The 17,952-nt window shown below is 53.9% G+C and overlaps 1 protein-coding gene across 4 annotated transcripts in view; it reads left to right on the top strand.

Annotated features, from left to right (window-relative positions):
- STARD8 (StAR related lipid transfer domain containing 8) overlaps positions 1-17,460 on the top strand; it is a 60,770-nt gene extending 43,310 nt beyond the window's left edge. For 3 of the 4 annotated variants that reach the window (XM_064368913.1, XM_012460835.2, XM_012460831.2), the window contains exons 2-14: positions 4,669-4,740; positions 7,061-7,142; positions 8,117-8,180; positions 8,952-10,357; positions 10,966-11,139; positions 12,003-12,162; positions 12,651-12,849; positions 13,268-13,478; positions 13,778-13,892; positions 14,145-14,369; positions 15,307-15,524; positions 15,626-15,802; positions 15,985-17,460. In XM_064368913.1, coding sequence (XP_064224983.1) covers positions 8,124-8,180; positions 8,952-10,357; positions 10,966-11,139; positions 12,003-12,162; positions 12,651-12,849; positions 13,268-13,478; positions 13,778-13,892; positions 14,145-14,369; positions 15,307-15,524; positions 15,626-15,802; positions 15,985-16,102 — 3,060 coding nt within the window. In that variant the 5' untranslated portion in view covers positions 4,669-4,740; positions 7,061-7,142; positions 8,117-8,123 and the 3' untranslated portion in view covers positions 16,103-17,460. The remainder of the gene's footprint in view (positions 1-4,668; positions 4,741-7,060; positions 7,143-8,116; positions 8,181-8,951; positions 10,358-10,965; positions 11,140-12,002; positions 12,163-12,650; positions 12,850-13,267; positions 13,479-13,777; positions 13,893-14,144; positions 14,370-15,306; positions 15,525-15,625; positions 15,803-15,984) is intronic. The other variant, XM_012460834.2, reaches the window with a different exon arrangement.
- Positions 17,461-17,952: the final 492 nt, after the last annotated feature.

Here is a 17,952-nt window from a genome sequence, read left to right as displayed (position 1 = left end):
AAGCATGGAAGCTGACTTGATTAGAAAAAAGCTTTTTTTTTCCAACTTAGTGAGCATCTTTGGGCATTATTGCATCTCCCAGTGAGAAATGTTGCTGCCCCTTTCCTGGGTGCATAAGCCCTACCCTTGAGTGTTTCTCAAGACCAGAAGGCCGGCTTTTTTCCTGGTTGCATCCTTCTCGGCATAGAAGACTGCTCTGTGCTGTCTCTGGGACATGGCCTGTGTAAGTGTGGGTGCAGATACCGTCATCGACCTCGGAAAACATGTGCCGCTGCTCAGCCTTTCCTTCTTTGATGCTCCCACCAGGAGACCTGTGGGTTTGGCTGTGAGGCCTGATTGGACTCTGGAGCTTTCTAGTATGCCCTCTCCCCTGACTCTCCCAGCCTGGATCAGCTGGGCTCCTCCCCCAGGGAGAGTCTAAGTTTAAGTCTCAGTGGAATCCAGTTTGTGCCAGCTGACTGCTGTTACTGACCTATCCCGGCACATCACCTTAGCTTTGGCCAGAGCATGCACCGCCTGCAGAATGTAGCCATTAAAACTGATGGCAGCCATGCCTTGGAATCTGCACATCTGGATACAGAGGTAGGGCAAGGGGCCACAGACATTCCTACCTCACTCACCTCAGCCTGCCCAGTGTCACTCTCCCCGCCGGATACATAAGCCATTCTTCAGTCTGGGCCACCTGGGCTCCAGCTCCAGGTGAATTGAGTCTACTGGGGTGGGGGTGGGGGTGGGGTCGCTCCTGGCCTCAGCCTGGGCAGGCTGAGATGAGTGGGAGGGACAAAGCAGAGCATCTCAGTTCAGCCCTTAATCACCAAGACATATGTCCTTGACTGCTCCATCTGGGAGGGAGCCTTGGGGCCTCCCAGCTCTCCATGAGGTAGTGTATTATGGGGAGCCAATGTCCCTGACATCCTGTTTGGTAATAACCCATTACATTCTCTAGATTCCTGCTGAGGAGGGCTGGGGGGGAATTCGGTCTGTAGCCCTACTCCAGACTCCTTTGCTCCTTTGTCTTTGGAGCAATTGTAACCTCTTTGAAACTTCTGCCTCCTAACCTCACTTCCCCCCGGCCATTTGGCTGCAATTCTGACAGTAGTCTGGGCGAAGCAATTGTCTGGACCCACAAGGGAACGCAACAGCTGGGCTTCTTTCTCTAGTTTCCTCTTTTTCTTTGGGACCCTTCAGAGTCAGAGTTGGGGTGGAACACACTTGTTGAGTGGTTGGTATTATGTGCCAGGGGCTTTTACTTTCTCCAGTATTTTATTTAATGCTCTCAGTAGCTATATGACATGGATGCTGGCTGGGTGTGGTGGCTCACACCTGTAATCCCAGCACTTTGGGAGGCTGAGACAGGGACACAGGAGGATCACTGGAGGCCAGGAGATGGAGACCAGCCTGGGCAATATAGTGACACCCCATTTCTACAAAAAACTAAAAAGAAAATCAGCCAGGTGTGGTGTGGTGCATGTTATTATAGTTCTAGCATGCACCACACCACACCTCAAGAGGCTGAGTTGGGAGGATTGCACAAACCCAGGAGTTTGAGCCTGCAGTGAGCTGTGACAGCCCCACTGCACTTCAGCTTGGGTGATAGAGTGACCCCAAAGAAAACCCCGTAAGCATGAAAAAGAACATAAACATTGAAAAAAGATGTGGATACAATCGCTCCTATTTTACAGAGGAGGAGATGGAAATCTAGAGAGCTTATACAACCTGCCCAAAGTCAAAGAGCTAGCGATTGACAGCACCAGGATTTGAACCCTGGCTTGTGACTCCACTAGACCAGAAGGAACAGGAAAACAGCCTGGGGGTTCGGGTTGGTTCCTTTGACTCTGGGCTCCTTGCTTGGCTGGCATGAGGGCAGGTGGCATAATGCAATGGCAAAGAATGCTGAACATGGAGTGAAAAGATCAGGGTTATAGTCTCAGCTGTGACACTTTGCTCTGCATGAGCTTGGAAAAGTCTCTTGGGCCTCAGTAGGCCTCATACTATAACTTTTCAAAAATACCAATGTGGAGAGTGGCACCAGCGATCAATTAAGTCAGCCTTCTGGGGAGGGGCCCCGAGCACTGGTATTTTTTTAAAAAACACTTCCTAGCTGATTCTCATGTGCATTCAGGGATGAGAATCACTGAGCAATGTGATTTAGACCAGGGCTTCTCAACCTTTAGTGTGTTTGTCTAAGGGTCTTGTTAAATGTATTGGTTCTGGGTGTGGGGCTTGGGATTCTGCATTTCTAACAAGCTCCCGCGTGATATTGATGCTGCTAGTCTGGGACTACACTTTGAGTAGCAAGGGGCTACAGGGCTCTAGGTAGTCATGAAATAACTCGGCCCTGACCTGAGTGAGATGGTCCCTTCTGCCACCCCCAGCTAGGGCCAATGTCTAGCATCAGGGGTGGGAAGTGCATCTCTCCTTTCCTCTCCAGTAGCCATGAGTAACAGGGTTGCAGTGGGATTTTAAGGGTGTGTTCCTAGCATGGAGGTCTACCCTAGAGATTTACTCCCCTTCCTTGGGCGGCCACACTTATGGCCCTTTAGGGGCCACTGTCCACTCCTGTGCCCGCCTCTCTGGAAGTCCTAACCTGGTCCATCTTCTGGCACCTCCCTTTTGTCCTGATAACAGGAAAGCAGAGCTGGCTGTCAGGATGGGTGCTGAGATGGGGAAAGGGTCTCATCCCAGGGATGTGACAGGAACAGGGACAGGGAAGTGGCTGTGGCAGCTAGCTCAGCTGTCCTAGCAACAGAATCGTGATCCTTAAAGGCTCCCTTTGGGCTGGTCTTACATCACCCAGACTACCCATATCCTGGCCTGGAGCACGGAATCCTTTTTCACGCTTGCATTGCCCCCTGCCAGACAGGTGGAGGTACTGCCAGCAGGGCTCTGTCAGACACTTGCCAGGCCTCCCGTCAGAGGTCCTGGCGATTCCTAGATCTCTATCTTAGGTTAGGAAGTTGCAGTAACATAAAACATACATGTGTGCACACACACACAGGGAGAGAAAGAGATGACAGAGAGTGAGAGAGCGAGAAAGAGAGCGAGAGAGAGAGGCAGAGAGAGAGGTGGGTGCATGCACAGACTGTGGTGCCTGTGGGTATATTCAGGTGCACGGTCCCACAGTGATCCTCATTGAGTCATAGGCATGAGCAGATTTGGCTACAGCTACATGTAGAGACAGATGCTGGGGTGGGCACTGACCTGTTGCATGCACTCACAGAAATGCACAGGTGGTCATCCTTGCCCATACCCCAGTTTGCTCCCAAAACCCACAGGGACTCCAGGAGCTGCAGAGCCCTCTCTTCTTCTCCTCAGATCCTCATCAGTGTGTGACCCTTGACTTTTAAAGGAGCCCGTTACTTTTTCTGACTGACTTCTAACTTCCCCCACACTTCCCTCCCCGTCTACTTACCCAGCATCTCTGAAATACTGCTTTATCCTTCATCTTATCTGTCTAGCTGATAGGATTTCATCCCGGGTTTCCTTGTGAGTGAGCACTGGGAAGAGAGAGCTCTTCCTGTCTTGGAAAAACCTCACCAGTCTCCTTAGAGTCCTCTGGTCAGGGAGGCCAGGCGAGACTGTAGCCACAGGTGCTAAGGAAGTGGAAGACGTGTTGGGGGCAGGACGCCATGGCCAGATCAGCTCTGCTAAAGCCAGCTGACTTCCCCCGCCAACCCTGCGATACCAGGTCCTGTGGTCCCAGCCCCACTCATCTTGGCACCACCTAGGTGGGAAGCAGAGGCCCCAGAGCAGGGCTTTGCTGCTGGTATTCGGTCTACCTTGACTAGCAGCGCCTCCTCTGTGGCTTCAGTCCAGCTGCACATCACTGTTGGTGCTGACAGGGGTGCCCAGCTCTGTGCCAGAACTTCCAGAGCAGAGGCAACAGGCTGACCTAGCCATGGCCCCCCGAGACCCTGACAGGCCAGCACTGTCTTCATGACACTCAGCACTGCACTATGCCACAAATAGGCCACGAGAACTGAGGCAGTACTGGCGAGCTCCCTCAGGAGGAAGGACTGGAACAGGCGTAGGGTAGCTGCTGTCCGACTCAGCTGGGATTCCAACCCTGGCACTGCTGCTTTGTCCACTGTGAGGCCATAGGCTGAGCCTGTTTGTATGTCTGTAAAATGGGGATAGCAAAGCCATCACTGGTTATTGTGTGTGTTAAACGAGATTTGGCTGTCAAAGTGCTGAAGAAAGTTAGATCCAATGATGAGAAAGAAAGATAGTTACAGCTGAACATTTCTATTTCCTGCCTTGACTAGGGTGGTCTACCCAGGGCCTTGGAAAGGGGTGGCTTCCTCAGAAAGGCTCAGCAGTGGAGGACACAGCTGTGGCTTATCGAAGCAGGCTTCCTTGACCCCAGATTATCCTGGTTCCTGGGCAGAGAGTGGGAGACTGGGAGGGATTTGGAAAAGGCAGAAATGAGGCTGAAGAAAGCCAGGGCCAGGATGCTCAGAGAGTAGGGCTTGGGGAGCAGAGGGCCTCCTAGCTGGCTATGACCTGGAACAAACGTGCCAGGCCCTCTGGCCTTCTCTTGCCATTGCTGGATCACCAGAATGAGACATGCCTGCCTACTGGGAGTGGGCAGCATACACCTAGGGCCCTGGCGTCAGCACCCTCCTAACCCCATTTCCCTGCCTGTTTCTTTCCCTTGTTCTGTTTTAGAAGCCGAGGCCAAAAGAGCATGTGAGTGGCTTCGAGCAACAGGATTTCCTCAGTATGTGCAGCTTTTTGAAGGTAAGGCCACTCAGTTGTTCTCCCTCCCCCATTCCAAAACTTTCCTTACCCCTCAGTTTTCCTTCTGTTAAATGGGGCAAGTCAGAGTCTCTGTCTAACTACACATCAGCAGTGTCTCCTCGCCCTGCTCCGATTTTTTTCAGGGACTTTGCTTCTGCAGTTGTACCTTTCTCTCCTGCATCATCTCTCTGTGGGATTGCTCTCACCACTGCCACAACTCTGCTGTTGCCCATGCCTTTAAAGTGCCTTGTCTTAACCAGGGTCACCACGTGGTACCACTCCTGAGGACGCCACGTAGGTACACACGGTGTGAAGAATGCCGCCTGGAGTTGTACACCCTGTGGCCCAGCCGTGCCCTCACTTGCCCCACAGTGATGGCCTCATTTCTCTGTTTTTCTTCATCTCTTAATTTTTGTGTTTTTCTAGAGTTCTTCACACTTGCTGCTTCCCTTCCCCTTTTCCTCCCACACCCCTGCTGCACCTCGGCTTCACCTCCACTTCGCCTGGTCAACTTGCCTGGTCAATTCACCAGTGACCCCCACGTGGTCACATTCAGCGGCCACTTCCCAGTCCTCATCTTGCTCCATCTCTCAGCAGCATGCAGTGCCGCTGGCCACTCCTTCCTTTGGCTTCTGGAACACCCCTCTCTCCTGGCTGTCGTTCTGTCTTCTTAGCTGACTCTGTTTCCTCTAACTGATATGCAAAGATCAGGATATCCCAGGGCTCTGTCCAGGGCCGTCTTCTCTCAACATTTCTTTCTCATGAGATCTTTATCTAAGTCCCATCCATATTCTGATGACTTCCAAATGTCCAGACCTCATTCCCAAGCTCCAGATTCATCTATTCACAGCTGCCAGTTCAGTCTCTACTCAGATGTCTGACGGGCGTCTCAGATTAAACAGGTCTAAAAACCAACTCCTGATGGTACCACCATCTACCCACTTGCTCAAGCCCCATACCTAGGAGTCATCCTTAATTTAATTCCTCTTTGTCCCCATCTCCTATTTCTAACCCCTCAGCAAGACCTTTTTCCCTCCAGAACATATCCTGAATCAGTCCACTTCTTACTCTCTCCACTGCCACAGTCTGGGGTGACCCAGTGTCGTGGCTCACCTGGGCTGGTTCACCAGCCTTGTGTGCTCTTGTACTCTCATTTCTACACTGCAGCCGGAGGGCTCCTGTTGGCCATGGGTCTGACTGTCACTCCTGCTCCAAACCCTCCGATGGCCTCCCAGCACAATCAGAATGAAATATACCCAGATGCTCTGCTCTGGCCTGCTGGGCTGCATTCTCCAACTTCCGTTGATTCTCTTACCTTTGCTCACAGGGCTCCTCTCTACCTACACTTGCTCACACCAAACTCTTTCCCCCTTCAGAGTCTTGATGCTGCTGTTCCTCTTGCCTGGAACTCTCTTTGCAGTTTCCTTGCACAGCTGGCTGCTTCTTATCTTTCAGGACTCAGCTCGATGTCACTGCTTCAGAAAGCTCTCTGCTAACCACCTCTCTGCAAGCAGCCCCCACCCCTACCAGCCTCCCTTTACACTATCACGCTGGCTGATGTCTTCCATGACATTTGTAACTACACCATCTTGGTTTTAAGTATTGTTGCTTATCTGTTTCCTTTAAGAGTGTAAATCGATGGATGCAGGAAGCGTTTGTGTTGTGTTCACTGTTGTATGCTGTATGATTTGCTCAAGTGCCTGGCACAAAGTAAATGCTCAATTAGATACTCATTAGTTGAATGAGTAAAGGAACAAATGGGCTTGCTTCCCCAGTAAGGTACAGAGCTGTGAGACTTCTTAGATTCTCTCTCCTATTTTCCCAACTCCTTTCTTTCCCCTCTCCCCTCCCTAAGTTCCAGGGAGTGGGCTCCTACTGCTGTGGGCCACAGGAAGATGCAAAGTATTGTTTGGCTACTGGGCTATCCTGTCCCTTCTGTCCTTGCTCCCACCCTACTCCCCCAAGTTCACCTTGGGCCAAGGAGAAGTTTCCCTGCCTGATCAGCCCAGGATTCAAGGGCAATGGGGGAGCCCATATTGGGCTTTTGGCAGCCACCCAGGGTCTTGGGCCCGCTACCCCCATGGACCTGCCTCGCTGACTGGAGGGATTCTTGGGTCCAGCTCAGCCTTCTAGACCTCTCCCTGACCTTTCCCCTGAACTCGTGGGGCACCCTCCTTTATTCCTGGCTTTTTTCCTTCTGCTTTGCCTCTTGTCTTCCTGCTCCCCCTCCTTCCTGGCCTTTCCCTTCCAGCTCAAGGGCAGTTGAGGCTGAGTTTGTGATCTACCACTGGACTCATCTTTACTTCTCTCTGCCATACAGAAGGTTCGTTTCCCCTGGATATTGGCTCTGTGAAGAAAAACCACGTTTTTCTGGACGAGGACTCTTTGGGGGCCCTGTGTAGGTAGGTGGGCTGAGGGCCAAGCCTGGGAAGCCAAGGGCCCAGCTTCGGGCTTCCTTGTGGAGAAAAAAACATCCCTTGTACCCTCTAATAGAGGAGGAGCCCAGCTTAGAGCTCATCTTCTGCGGTCACATTGTTTATTCTGTTCTTCTTGTTTGTGACACCCTTACCCACCCAGTCACTCCAGCTAGAAAGCCAAGATCTGGCCTTGTTTCTTTTCTCCTAAAGTTATATCCCCCAAATATTCCTCTGCTTCAGTCCGTTTCTACTGACACCAGCTTGGCCCTTGTTTGAGGCCAAACCATGGCTTCTGCTTAGATTGATCACAAGGCTTCAGTCTAACCGGCTCTAGTCTTGATAGCTCTCCTCTCTGCCTTCCCTCACCCCACTCCCAGATCCATCCAGATACACCAGCGTCAGCATTGTAAAAGCTCCAAGTGGTTGTTCTTTCTGCTTAAAATTTGTCACTGCCTAAAGATAAAAATGCAAAGACTTTTTAGCATACCACCCAAAGCCCTTTGCAAGCTGGCTCATTAGCCTTAGTGCCACTGGTCTCATGCCCACACTGGTCTGTTTGCTGACTGTGTACCTGCAAGGTCCTGTGTAAGCTTGGGATAAGAGTCCCTGTTTCTCTCACCATCAAAATCCCATTTGTGTCCTTCAGGAAGCCTTCTCTGACTGCATCCCTCCTTCATGGAAGTTGCTTGTCTCTCCCTGAGTTTGTCTGCTGTGCCTTCTGTCTGTTCTGCCGTTGAACACATCCCATTTCTGTAGGGTTTATTTCTACTCTCTTTGTAAGCTCCTGGAGGGCAGAGACCATAATCTTCCCAGCATTGAGTCTGGTGCTTAAACCTTCACGAACACTGGAGCTTGCAAGAAGTTTTGATGGCTTGGGCATGGAAGTGGTGGGCGCATCTTAGGCTCTGCCAGGCTTTGGGGATTGGGACACTTGGGTGGACACTTCCGTTTTGTTGCAGGAGGCTAATGACCTTGAACAGTTGTGCCTCGATGAAATTGGAGGTTCATTTTCAAAGCAAGCAGGTGAGTCATGGCAAGCGTGTGGTCTGTGGCACCATAAGGAAACCCAGGGCACATGTAAACCATTTGTAAAACTAGCTCCAGTGTTTCAGGAGTCTGAGACGTCCAGAGCAGTGCCTTTCCCCAGCTAGTGATAGAGATGGAGGAGATCTATGACCCCATTCTTTCCTAGGAACGAGCTTCCTTGCTTTTTTTTTTTTCAGGGGCTACAGAGGCCTGTAGTCGGGTGGGGTAGGCAAGTTACCGAAGCCCTGGGCTGTGAGACAGGAGGCCCGTGGGGCCTGATCTCAGCTCTGCCACTGGTTGCTGAGTGACCTCAGGGAAACCTCTTCCCTTCTGGGCCTCAGTTTCTCCATTTTGCAAAGAAGGAGATGAACTAGAACATCTCAGATTCCCTCCAGCTCTGTGTTCTGTGATTCTAATCCAAGACTACAGCCTAGAGCTTGGGAAGGTCTGTCACTGACTTAATGCATGTCATTGACCTTGGGTGAGTGGCTTCTGGTTTGTAGGTTTATTTCCCTATCTGTAAAATTGGAAGGGGGGTTAGATTAATTAGTTGAGCATTACTGTTACCATACATCTGGGCTCTGTCTGTGACTCCTGGCTTCCCCTGACACTCCCAGAGCTAGCTCCCCCAACCTAGGCCATGTTCTCAGCCAGAAAGCAGGGCCCTTCACCTCATAGTCCTCCAGGAGTTTGGAAGCAGAGAGTGAAGTACAAGCAAGGATTTGTACCCTGGGCTTCTCTGACTTGACCCTGCCACACCTTTCCCAGAATGAAGACTCGGAAGAGGAAGAGCAGTGTACCATCAGTAGCCACTGGGCCTTCCAACAGGAAAGTAAGTGCTGGTCTCCTGTGGGGTCCTCTGATCTGTTGGCCCCACCGAGCCCTGGGCTGCCAGTGACCTCAAGCTGTGAGAGCGTCCTCACCGAGCTTAGCGCCACCTCTCTGCCAGTCATCACAGTGAGTCTACCGCCCGAGCCAGCAGACTTGCCTTTGCCAGGCTGTGCCCCGACCCCGAGTGATCGGTCCCTCCTCAGCCCCACCCAGGGCCAGGAGGGTCCCCAGGACAAAGCCAAGAAGCGCCATCGTAACCGTAGCTTCCTCAAGCACCTTGAGTCTCTGAGGCGGAAGGAGAAGAGTGGCAGCCGGCAAGCAGGGCCCGAGCGTAGTCCAGCCGCCTCAGAGAAGGCCTCCAAAGCCTCATCTTTCCGCAGTTGCCGTAGCTTCCTCTCGGCCGGATTTTACAGGCCCAAGAACCGGGCTGCCACCTCAGCCGGTGGCAGTGGTGCTGACACTCGGAAGGCCTGGGAGGCCTGGCCTGTGGCCTCGTTCCGTCATCTTCAGCGGACACACCGGGGTGATTGCCTGGTGCACGTGCCCGGGGACCACAAGCCAGGAACATTCCCTCGCTCCCTGTCCATCGAGAGCCTGTGTCCTGAGGACGGACACCCCCTGGCAGACTGGCAGCCAGGTAGGCGCTGGGGCTGTGAGGGGCGCCGGGGCTCCTGTGGCTCAACGGGCAGCCATGCCAGCACGTATGACAACTTGCCCGAGCTGTACCCAGCTGAGCCTGTACTGGTTGGGGTCGAGGCTGAAGATGAAGATGATGAGGAGAGTGGGGGCAGCTATGCTCACCTAGATGACATCCTCCAGCACGTGTGGGGGCTACAGCAACGAGTAGAGCTGTGGTCTCGGGCCATGTACCCAGACCTGGGGCCTGGAGATGAAGAAGAGGAGCAGGCCACTTCATCAATAGAAATAGCCACAGTTGAGGTCAGAGGCCAAGCTGAGTCTCTGGGCCAGATGGAGGTTCCGGCCCACAGAGAGTCCCCAGCCTGGGCGCAGGCTGAAGTCCAACCAGCAGTCCTGGCTCCGGCTCCGGCTCAGGCTCCGGCAGAAGCTGAGCCATTGGCACAGGAAGAGGCTGAGGCCCCGGCCCTGGCTCGGGACAGTGAGCAGGAGGCACATTCAGGCGGGGAACCCACCTCTGCCTCTAGCCTGTCTGTGGAAGAAGGACACTCCATTTCTGACACTGTGGCCTCCTCCAGCGAACTTGACAGTAGTGGGAACTCCATGAATGAGGCGGAGGCCGCAGGGCCCCTGGCTGGACTCCAGGCATCAATGCCACGTGAACGGCGGGATTCAGGTGTTGGGGCCTCACTTACCAGACCCTGCAGGTGAGAGTTTGCATTGGGATGGGGCGCAGGTAGGGGCTTCTGTTCTCTCTCTGTCTCTGAAGCTGATTTCTTAGTCATGAGGCCCAGGGCCAAGTGCCTGGGGGCTGCATTATCCCCTCATAGCCAGCTCAGGAGAGAGAGTACAGGACTTGGGAATCCAGAAAGTTCAGTCCAGAACCTGCCCCTGCTGTGGCCTTGAGAAAATGATGATCTATCTCCTCTTTGGACCTCAGCTTCCTCCTCTGTAAAGTGAGGGAGGACGCTAGAGGAGATGGTCTGTGGTCTCCAGCTTTGCCCACTGGGGTTCCCTGGAGCAGCCCCTCCATGATAGTCTTGGAATGGGCAGGGGGCTGCACTGCTTGTTGGCCCTAGATGGGCCTGAGCTCTGTGCCACCCTCCCCAAGAACTTCTTGGCCCTTAGGAAGCTGAGTCCAAGCGTTTTCTAGCCCTGGGCCTCAGCAGCAACGTGAAAGTGTTCCAGCTCCCTGCATTTTCTCTTTGGGGAGAAATATGGGGACCAGAAATATGGGGACCTTTTCTAAGGTTTAGCCAAACCTACTCCTCTGGGCTTCTCCACCCTTCTCACCCCGTCCTCCGCCCCCCACCAGGAAGCTCCGTTGGCATAGCTTCCAGAATTCCCATCGGCCCAGCCTCAACTCGGAGTCGCTGGAGATCAACCGGCAGTTTGCAGGCCAGATCAACCTCCTGCACAAGGGCTCGCTGCTGCGGCTCACTGCCTTCATGGAGAAGTATACTGTGCCCCACAAGCAGGGCTGGGTCTGGTGAGTGACTCCTGGGTCATGGAGGGTGGGGAGCTGCTGACTCAGGTCCACAGCCCTGGGCAGGATCAGCCCAGAAGGTGGGTGCAGGCAGGCAGAGCCCACAGGCCAGTGGAGTGATGTGATATGCTGGAAGGCTGGAGGGGCTAGGTGAGGCTGAATATAGGGCAGAGGACCTGAGGTCCTCTAGCTGTATCTTCTCCATCCCAACTTCCATGCTGTAACTAGTGAGATTGTCCTAAAATGCAGCTCGGTTGTCACTCTCCAGATAAACACCTTTCTCTGGCTCCCCATCATGCAGATTCCCTTCCACCATGACTCCTTCCTGTTCTGGTCCTGCTCCATCCTTCTAGCTCTTTAGCCCACCGCTCCTAAGCAGCCCCACCTTACAGATCAGTGAGACCAGTCATCCTTCTGTGAACGTGCTGTGCTCTTTTTTCTGCCTCTTTGCCTTTGTTCGTGATGTGCTCTCTGCATGGAATGCCTTTTCCCCATTTCTCCTCTGGGACAACGCCTTCCTATCCCTCAAGAGCCTGCTGAGTTACCACATCCTCTCTGAAGCCTTCCCTAACCCGCTAGGTACAGTTCTCCTCCCTCAATGGGGCTTCACCTAAGTTCTTGGCCACCTACTGGCCACATGAGTTGTCACTGCCTGTTGACACAGTAATCTCCTTGGTCAGACTGAGAGCTCTCTGTGTTCCTCTGTGACTCCTTAGGGCTGGGCCCAAAGCAGGTGCTCAGTGAGTGTTGACTCTGTGGCTGTGGTGTGTGCCTTACCCTCCTCACCCTACCTGATCCTTCGAGACTGCAGGCAGAGTCTCCAAACTGTTTTCCCCTCTTTGATCACTTGTCATTCTCCCAAACAGGTCAATGCCCAAGTTCATGAGGAGGAACAAGACCCCAGACTACCGGGGACAGCACGTATTTGGGGTGCCACCCCTCATCCACCTGCAGCGCACGGGCCAGCCGCTGCCACAGAGCATTCAGCAAGCCATGCGTTATTTGCGCAGCCAGTGCCTGGACCAAGTGAGCCCTCTTGGGGCAGTCTGTGGGGGAGATAGTGCGGGGATGGGGTGGTGGTGAGCATTGAGTGGAAGGCGGAGGAGCTGGGGAGGAGAACTGCTCTGGCCTTCCCCCTCACTTGGGCTGGTCCACCAGAGGCCTCTGCTGTTCTCAGGAAGGCCCAGAAAGGATGAAGCTCCTTTCTACTCCGAGGCCCAGCTCTGTGTTACTTTCTTTCTGGCCCAGGCTTCCCGGTCTTCTGGGAGCCTGAGTTAGCCTTGACCTACATTTTCCTACTCATCGCCACAAAAGCATCTTTCTCTTCGGCCCTGAAGCTGTAAAAATCCTTGTATTTGGTTTTGCCATTTGTCTCCCTACCCTGCCCCTCAGGAAGCCTGACAGGCTTTGAAGTCCAGGGTGGCCTACGCCCCCGACACTCCGTCCAGGACTGGCCTTACAGTCTCCCTCCTACTCATACATGACTTCCTCCTTCCCTCCCCTGCATGGACCAGGTGGGCATCTTCCGCAAGTCCGGGGTCAAGTCCAGGATCCAGAACCTGCGCCAAATGAATGAGACCTCGCCTGACAATGTCTGCTATGAGGGCCAGTCGGCCTACGACGTGGCTGATCTGCTGAAGCAGTATTTCCGGGACCTGCCTGAGCCCATCTTCACCAGCAAGCTCACCACCACCTTCCTGCATATCTACCAGCGTGAGTCACTCACTCATACCCCCAATAACCTGCCCCATTCTCAGCCTCCCTGAATCCCAGGCCTTGTGGAAGATGAGCCTGGTGCAGGCACATGTAGCTGGACCTGTGAGCTGATTGGAACAGTTACTATCTGGAGTTGGAAAGGCCCTTGGAGAGAGACCATTCTGCTCCCAAACCCATTATATGGAAGGGTAGACTGAGGCCCTGAGGGAAGAAAGGGGAACTACCTAAGGTTACACTGTACGTTAGTAATAGAGCTGGATCAGGCACCCAAAGCCCTTATAGAACTGACCCTTTTCCTTCCCTCTCACTGCTCCCCTTGGGACTGCCATGCCTTTTGCCCCCTTGGAAGCAGCACGCTTGCTGCTAAGGCCTCTGGGGAAGTGAGGAAAGTTCTCTTTCTATTGCTTCCTCACAGTGCTCCCCAAGGATCAGTGGTTGGCAGCAGCACAAGCTGCCACCTTGCTGCTCCCCGATGAGAACCGAGAGGTGCTACAGACCCTGCTCTACTTCTTAAGTGACATTGCCTCTGCCAAGGAAAACCAGATGACAGCAGGCAACCTGGCAGTGTGCCTGGCACCCTCCATCTTCCACCTCAACGTCTCTAAGAAGGATAGCCCCTCTCCCAGGTGAAAGGGGTCAGGGCATGTCAGGGCCGGGCTGGGTCCAGACACTTCGGGCCCCATTGGACTTTTGGCCTTTGATGACTGGTGGTGCTATGTCTCAGCCTCACCACAAGGAGTGAGCCTGACTCCTCAGGGGCTCTGGGCTGGTGGGATGCTGTGGTGCAGGGCCTTCCAAAAGGCAGCAGGTTGTTTTGTGGCCAGGTTTGACAAAGTTGCTTCCTGGCAGCTGGAAGGCAGCGTGTTGGCCATCTTGTCTTGTGTCCTTGTGCCATCTCTCCTCTTACCACCTCCTGCCCATCTAGGATCAAGAGCAAACGCAGCCTGGTTGGCAGGCCTGGCCCTAGGGACCTGAGTGAGAACATGGCAGCCACCCAGGGCCTGTCGCACATGATCAGTGACTGCAAGAAACTTTTCCAGGTGAGTAACCCCAGGCCATGGCACCTACTTACCAGACCTGAGAGAACCATCAAGTCTGACCTTGGTGCCCCAAGTCAGGGATATGACCCAATTTGACACATACCCCTCAAGCTCATACTCTTCCCCACAAGGTTTCTCATCTACTTTGCTGTGGTAGCTGCACCTCTCCACTGCCTTTAACGTGAACCTGACAGACCCCATGGGGTCTCCTGCTCTCTGGAGCTGCAGCCCAGTGTGTGTGTGCACTCTCAGGTGCCCCAGGATATGGTGCTGCAGCTATGCAGCTCCTACAGCGCAGCTGAGCTCAGCCCTCCCGGACCAGCCCTGGCTGAGCTGCGTCAGGCCCAAGCTGCGGGGGTGAGCCTGAGCCTCTACATGGAGGAGAGCATCCAGGACCTGCTGCGTGATGCTGCTGAGCGCTTCAAGGGCTGGATGAGCATGCCAGGGCCCCAGCACACGGAGCTGGCTTGCAGGAAGGTGAGTACCACACCACGAGTGGCTGCTATGGGGCTGAGAGAGCATGGTGCAGGTAAGGCGAGTCTGGAAACCCAAAGGAGGGAGTCCAGGAGCTGCCCTCCCAGTCTCGCAGTGCCTCGGCCTGATCCTTGGAGAATGTCAGAGAGCCGAGAAAGTACATTAAGTAATCAAGAATCAAATGAGACCAAGGGAGCTCTCTCAGGAACCACGTGCCAGAATGACCTTCCAAATGCCCCGTTCCAGACAAGACGCTGCTTTGATAGCCTCAACTCCCATCTCTCCCTGCCCCGCAGTCCAGCTGAATCCTTGCATTTGCACCTTGTGTGGTCCTGCTGCCTGGACTGCCCTGACCCCAAGCATTACATGTCCCGAGCCGACAACGGAATGTGTTACTCCTCCATTTAGCATCTTCTGTCATGCCCCAGGATGGAGGGGATTTCTCTCTGTTCCCCTCTGGTCACTGGCCATGCTCTTTCTTGGACGTGGATTCTGAGTAAGATTGCAAGCCTGAAGTGTCCTGTGTAAAAAAGGTCATAATAAAACCTCCCATGTAGGATCAGGGTGAGTGCCTGGCACATACAAAAGGCACTGTATGTAATACATGTGCTAGATGGCGAGCTCCTTGATAATCATCACCATCTTCCTGCACTTACAAGCACTATGCCCATCATGGTAGGGCCTGAGAGGCCTCTGAGAATGTGTGTCCCATCATCTCTTTATGATATCTAACAGGCTGAAAAGCAGACATCCAGAAAAGAGAGATGGAGAGAGGGCAGGGAGCATGGGCGCACTCTCAGTCTGGCCAGGGTTAGCAGAGGAGCTCTGCAGCCTACCCTATCGAGCCTCAGGCCCTGCAGTTTGAGGCCTGGACTTAGGGCTGGAGTCAGAGTTCTCCAGCCCTGACAGCTGCCCCCATCCCCACTCCTGTGGCTCACAGGCACCAGACGGGCACCCCCTGCGGCTATGGAAGGTGTCCACAGAGGTGGCAGCCCCCCCAGCTGTGGTGCTGCATCGTGTTCTCCGGGAGCGGGCCCTCTGGGATGAGGACCTGCTGCGGGCCCAGGTGCTGGAAGCCCTGATGCCAGGTGTGGAGCTGTACCACTATGTCACCGACAGCATGGCACCCCATCCCTGCCGTGACTTCGTAGTGCTTCGGTGAGGGGCCACAGCTGCCACTTCATTGTGCTTGCGGGGCCGGGGAAGTGGAGTGGAAACCAGCACTGGGAATCTGAGCCTATGTGTCCCTTCTCCGACAGGATGTGGCGCTCTGACCTGCCGCGTGGGGGTTGCTTGCTTGTCTCCCAGTCCCTGGATCCTGAGCAACCAGTGCCAGAGTCAGGTGTGCGGGCCCTCGTGCTCACGTCCCAGTACCTCATGGAGCCTTGTGGTCTGGGCCGCTCTCGGCTCACACACATCTGCCGCGCGGACCTCAGGTACCAGGCCTGGGATGGCCTGCTCAATCTTCTTGGCCCTGACCCTTCCCCTGACTCTGCCCCTACTCTCTGCCTCATGCTATTGATCCCTGAGGCTGGGGACAAGTCCTTTCTTCCTTCTCCCTGGTGAAGGCTCCAGGGAAAAAGCCATCGCTCATGCCTGTTTTCTTCTACTTCCCTAGGGGCCGTTCTCCTGACTGGTACAACAAAGTATTTGGGCACCTGTGTGCCATGGAAGTGGCAAAGATCCGGGACTCCTTCCCCACCCTGCAGGCAGCAGGCCCTGAGACAAAGCTGTGAGCCTTGGGCTGGTCCCAGGGTGGCACCACCAGGGCCCCCGGGCACCAAGGGAGTGAGGGGGAACCAAGAACAGAGCAGCCCCCTGGGTGCTGCTGCCGGGAGCAGAGCCAGGCCTCGGTGGCTCCAGCTGCCTGTCCTGCCCTCTTTCCTAAAACTCCTCTGCACATACAGGGGAGAAAAAGAGAATTTAGGCAACTCCACTCCCCCTTCACCCCCAAGCCTGTATTCTACTCTCCCAAAAAGAGAAGAGAATCGCATGAGTAGCAAGAAGACTGCTGCCACCTGCCACCTGCCCATAAGGCCACCACTTGGCCTGAAGCCACCGCCACAGCTCCCCGCCTATAGAGACAAAGAAGTCAACAGCAGTGTGTGATTCCAGGTCTCTACCAGACTGAGAGGCCAAGACGTCTTGTTTGCTGCGAGGGTGATTTTGAGATGGGACAGGAGGTTCTGGTCCTGCCTTCAGGGCCAACCTTGGCCCTGAAGTGGCTTCTTTAGAGGAATTGGACTGGAGTGAATGGGCACAGGGGTTGAGCTCAGGGCAGCCCCAATCACCGTGAGCTGTTTCATTTGTGTAACTACGATGCTGAATTTTATGAGGCTGAGTTAAGAGTGGGCACTGACGGGCCCCTAATACACGACATGACGAATTGGCATAGATTGGGATGGGAGGGTGGAGAACCTTCCTTTCTCAAGTCTCAAGATGCCAATGAAACCAGTTTTCCCTGACTTGGATTTCACACTTTATCTGCCACCCCATGGGATCCTCTGTAGCCTTTGGCCACGCACAGCCACTGCCCAGGCCAAGCAAAAGCAGAGCATGGTCAAGAGACAAGGGTCTGTGTCCTTGTCCCTTTTGCCTATGGTAATGGGCTAATATAACAGCCCCTTTCTCAAGTAGAGACCTGGCCTCTGGGCCAGCCAGATGGAAGGGCCTATCATAGCCAGCTGGAGCTTAAGCCAAACCTGTTGTCTCCCACTGGCCAGCCATCTTTGCTCACATGGAAATTCAAATGCCACTCAAAGGCCACTGGTGCTTTATTTTTCTATCTGCTGAGTAAACTGAAATGGTGTTGGGTCCCAACCATCTCTGTAATTTTCAAGCCTATTTTATTTGTACCTGTAAATACTGTACAGCTAATATATATATGTGTTTATATAGATACGTATACACACATATATATACACACGCATTTGCACACACACACACATATATCAATTCTCACAAATTATCATCTCTGGATGGGGGTAATGGTCTGGAAGGCCTGAGGGGCACTTCAGGTGAGAATGGAGATGTAGGGAGCCAGGTGCAGCAGGATCCCTCAGATCAATAAAGCATTACCAGAGATGCACTTTAACTGTGTGGCTGTCTTTTTGATGACAATGGGCTGGGGAATGGGGTGGGGGTTGCAACTGAGGCTTCAGTGTTAGGGCTCAGAGCATTGAGCATTCACCTCGCCCTCTGCTGAGTTTCAGCTTACTGGCAGCAGGACTTGGGCAAGTCCACAGGAGGAATGGGGAGGGCCTCAGCTCTTCTCTTTGGAGGGGGATTTTCCGCCAGGCGTGGTTGGGAGGTGCAGGGAGTGGGTGAGTTAGCCAGAACTTGGGCAGAAGCTGCAAACCCCATCTCATGACCTGGCCCCAAGGATGACCTCAGGCATCCTAGGGAGAGACGAGCCTGGCTAGGTGCCCATTCCTTCCCCTTCTAAATGGCATGAATGAAGAGTGAAGTCCCAGCCCAGGAGGCTTAGGGGGTCCTGTGCCACCCCTAAGCCAACCTAAGAGGTCTGAGTGCTTTAAGGGAGACTCTGGTCTGGCTCCATTGACCCCAAAGCCCAGGGGGCTAGAGA

Source organism: Aotus nancymaae, unplaced genomic scaffold (genome assembly GCF_030222135.1).
Source record: "Aotus nancymaae isolate 86718 unplaced genomic scaffold, 86718_ANA_hifiasm-v0.15.2.pri h1tg000081l, whole genome shotgun sequence".
NCBI lineage: Eukaryota > Metazoa > Chordata > Mammalia > Primates > Aotidae > Aotus > Aotus nancymaae.
Note: the sequence above shows the minus strand (reverse complement) of the source record. Positions and strands in the feature narration are given on the sequence as shown.